Below are 3,781 nucleotides of genomic sequence, written 5' to 3' on the forward strand. Positions count from 1 at the left end.
GGGATGAGGGCCGGGATCAGGGATGAGGGCCGGGATCAGGGATGAGGGCTGGGATCAGGGATGAGGGCTGGGATCGGGGGTCAGGGCTGGGATCGGGAGTCAGGGATGAGGGCTGGGTTCGGGGATCGGGGATGAGGGCTGGGATCGGGGATGAGGGCCAGGATCGGGGGTCAGGGATGAGCGCTGGGATCAGGGCCAGGATCAGGGATCAGGGATGAGGGCCGGGATCGGGGATCAGGGCCAGGGATGAGGGATGAGGGCTGGGATCGGGGGTGAGGGCCAGGATCGGGGATCAGGGCCGGGATCAGGGCCAGGATCAGGGATCAGGGATGAGGGCTGGGATCGGGGGTGAGGGCCAGGATCAGGGATGAGGGCCGGGATCAGGGATGAGAGCCAGGATCAGGGATGAGGGCCGGGATCAGGGATGAGGGCTGGGATCAGGGATGAGGGCCAGGATCAGGGATCAGGGATGAGGGCTGGGATTGGGGATGAGGGCCAGGGATGAGAGCCAGAATCGGGGATGAGGGCTGGGATCGGGGGTGAGGGCCAGGATCGGGGATCAGGGCCAGGATCAGGGATGAGAGCCAGGATCAGGGATCAGGGATGAGGGCTGGGATCAGGGATGAGGGCCGGGATCAGGGACGAGGGCTGGGATCAAGGATGAGGGCCGGGCTCTCCACCTGCCCACGGAGCGGAGCTTTGGGAAGAGGCACCGGAGCCGAGCGGGTCCCAGCCGGAGAGCGGAGCAGCTGGAATGCCGAGGGGATGGACGCCCATCCCATCCCACAGGATGGGCCCTTTCCCAAAAAACCCCAGAGTGGGGTCGTGATCGGCACCAGTGGGGCCGGAGGACGAAGCCCCGGGGCAGGAAAAATGGGAAAAGCTGGGATGAGATGGGACTCCTGATTGGATTTCGGTGGGAGGAGAATCCTCAAGGTCTGCAAGGAAACCGAGGAGGCCGTGGAGGATCCCTGAAGCCAGGATGGATCCCTGAAGCCAGGATGGATCCCCCTGAGGCCGTGGAGGATCCCTGAAGCCGTGGAAGATTTCTGAAGCTGTGGAGGATCCCTGAAGCCGGGATGGATCCCTGAAGTTCCAGTGGATCCCTGAGGCCATGGAGGATCCCTGAAGCTCCGGTGGATCCCTGAAGCCAGGATGGATCCCTGAAGTTCCAGTGAATCCCTGAGGCCATGGAGGATCCCTGAAGCCGGGATGGATCCCTGAAGCCAGGGAGGATCCCTGAAGCTCTGGTGGATCCCTGAAGCCAGGGAGGATCCCCAAAGCCCCAGTGGATCCCCGAGGCTCCGGTGGTGCCAGGATTTGCGGGATGTGCCGCCTCAGGCTCCGTCTCCCGCCCGCCGCCTTTTCCGCGCCGTTCGATCGAATCCGTGTGGGAAATTGGGTCAAATCCAGGGAGAACGGCCGCTGGCTCCGTGCCCTGGGAATGCTCCCAGCCGGGGGGGCCCCTCTGTCCCCAAAAAGGGGCGGCTCAGGGGGGTCATTCCCACCGGGACCTCCCCCCCCTTTTTCCATCATTCCGCCCGCGCGGGGAATTCCTGCGCTTTCCTTACAAAACCTCGGAGCGGTTTTGGGAAGCCCGGCTCCTTCTGGGGCTCCCGCCGAGGTTTTGGGGTCAGGGTGCGGCTGACGCCGTGTGTCCGTCCCCGCAGGTGTCCTGCTGGCCGCGTGCCACGCGCTGGAGAACACCACGGCTGCCGCCCGGAACGGTGAGTGAGAATTCCCGGGACATCCCGCCCCCCTCTCTGTGGGATAACGGAGCCCTGGGTGGGATCCCGGCCCTTGATCCCCGTGGGAAAACCGGGAACGGTTTCCATCCCCAAAATAAAGGGGTTTGTCCCCAAAACAAAGGGTTTCCAGCCCTCTCCCTTGGGGGATAAGGGGGCCCTGGGTGGGATCCCGGCCCTTGATCCCCATGGAAAACTGGGAGTGGTTTCCAGCCCCAAAAAAAAGGGGTTTGTCCCTAAAAGGAAGAGTTTCCAGCCCCAAAGGGAAGAGGTTTCTATCCCCACAAGGAAAAGGTTTCCAGCCCCACAAGGAAAAGGTTTCCAGCCCCACAAGGAAAAGGTTTCCAGCCCCACAAGGAGAGGGTTCCCAGCCCCACAAGGAAAAGGTTCCCAGCCCCACAAGGAAAAGGTTTCCAGCCCCACAAGGGAAGGAAAGGCTCTGTGGTGGGTGTTGTCCGTGCACATTGTTTTGGGGGGCAGAATTCCCAAAAGTCCCGGCTCAGGGACGCTCGGAGGTGCGTTCCCAGCGGGAAGCTGCGCTCCCAGCGGGAAGTGCTGTGCCTGACTCCAGAGCATCAATCGGCTCATTCATGGCAGGGCCACAACGGCCGGGGCAGCCCCGGGCCCTGCAGAGCCGCGGGAGCCTGGGCAGGGCCGGGGGTGGCGAGGGGAGACCTCCTCTGGGGCCAGAAACCCTCTCCTTGTGGGGCCGGAAACCCTCTCCTTGTGGGGCCAGAAACCCTCTCCTTGTGGGGCCGGAAACCCTCTCCTTGTGGGGCTGGAAACCCTCTCCTTGTGGGGCCGGAAACCCTCTCCTTGTGGGGCTGGAAACCCTCTCCTTGTGGGGCTGGAAACCCTTTCCTTTTGGGGCTGAAAACCCTTTCCTTTTGGGGCTGAAAACCCTTTCCTTTTGGGGCCAGAAACCTTTTCCTTGTGGGGCTGGAAACCTTTTCCTTTTGAGGCTGGAAAAGCCTCCCTTTGGAACTGGGAAACCCTTTCGTTGTGGGGCCGGAAACCCTTTCCTTTTGGGGCTGGAAACCCTTTCCTTCTGGGGCTGAAAACCCTTTCCCTTTGGGGCCAGAAACCCTCTCCTTTTGGGGCCGGAAACCCTTTCCTTTTGGGGCCGGAAACCCTCTCCTTGTGGGGCCGGAAACCTTTTCCTTTTGAGGCTGGAAAAGCCTCCCTTTGGAACTGGGAAACCCTTTCGTTGTGGGGCCGGAAACCCTTTCCTTCTGGGGCCAGAAACCCTCTCCTTTTGGGGCCAGAAACCCTCTCCTTTTGGGGCTGAAAACCCTCTCCTTGTGGGGCCAGAAACCCTCTCCTTGTGGGGCTGGAAAATGGGATGGTTCCACAGCGTTATTTGGGATGTGGGACCGGGAGGTTTCAGAGCAAAGTCCTGGGGCATTCCCGGCACCCCGAGGGTGCTGGCAGCTCCTTTCCTGATGGATTTGTGCCCAACCTCCCTTTTGGGGTGGAAAATCTCCCTCTTGGAGCTGAGAAACCTCCTTTTGGGGTGGAAGAAATCCCTTCTGGAGCTGGAAAAGGAGATTGGGAAGCATTAATGGGAACGGTGCTGGGAGACTTTGGAGCGAAACCCCACGGTAGCTCCTTTCCTGATGGATTTGTGCCCAACCTCCCTTTTGGGGTGGAAAATCTCCCTTTTGGGGTGGATAATCTCCCTTGTGGAGCCGGGAAATGTCCTTTTTTGGGGTGGACAATCTCCCTTTCGGGGTGGAAAAGGGGATGGCTCAACGGCATCGCTTGGGAGCAAAGCCCCGTGGCATTCCCGTCACCCCGAGGGTGCTGGCAGCCCCATTCCCGATGGGATCGTGCCCATGCCGGGGGCTGCAGGGCAGGGGCCGCTCCGAGGGGACCCTACAGGGACAGGGAGGGATCTGTGGTGTGGGAGGAGGAGGAGGAAGCTGCAATGTGGGCGACAGCTGCGAGCGGGGCTGAGCGGGAGCCAGGACACTCCGGGATCGGGATGCACCGCAGGGACAGAGGGTCCCATCCGGGGGGGGGGGGGGGGGGGGGGG

General features: G+C 62.0%; 1 protein-coding gene across 1 annotated transcript in view; it reads left to right on the forward strand.

Annotated features, from left to right (window-relative positions):
- The window catches only part of TGFA (transforming growth factor alpha), a gene marked incomplete at its 5' end in the record, with an annotated part of 9,428 nt that overhangs the window by 1,374 nt on the left and 4,273 nt on the right, over positions 1-3,781 (forward strand). Inside the window, one exon of the mRNA XM_042019891.1 lies at positions 1,671-1,727. Within this exon, the coding sequence (XP_041875825.1) occupies positions 1,671-1,727 (57 nt within the window). The remainder of the gene's footprint in view (positions 1-1,670; positions 1,728-3,781) is intronic.

Source organism: Corvus kubaryi, unplaced genomic scaffold (genome assembly GCF_017639235.1).
Source record: "Corvus kubaryi isolate FWS band 111438036 unplaced genomic scaffold, C.kubaryi_AGA036_p1.0 36391, whole genome shotgun sequence".
NCBI classification, from domain to species: Eukaryota; Metazoa; Chordata; class Aves; order Passeriformes; family Corvidae; genus Corvus; species Corvus kubaryi.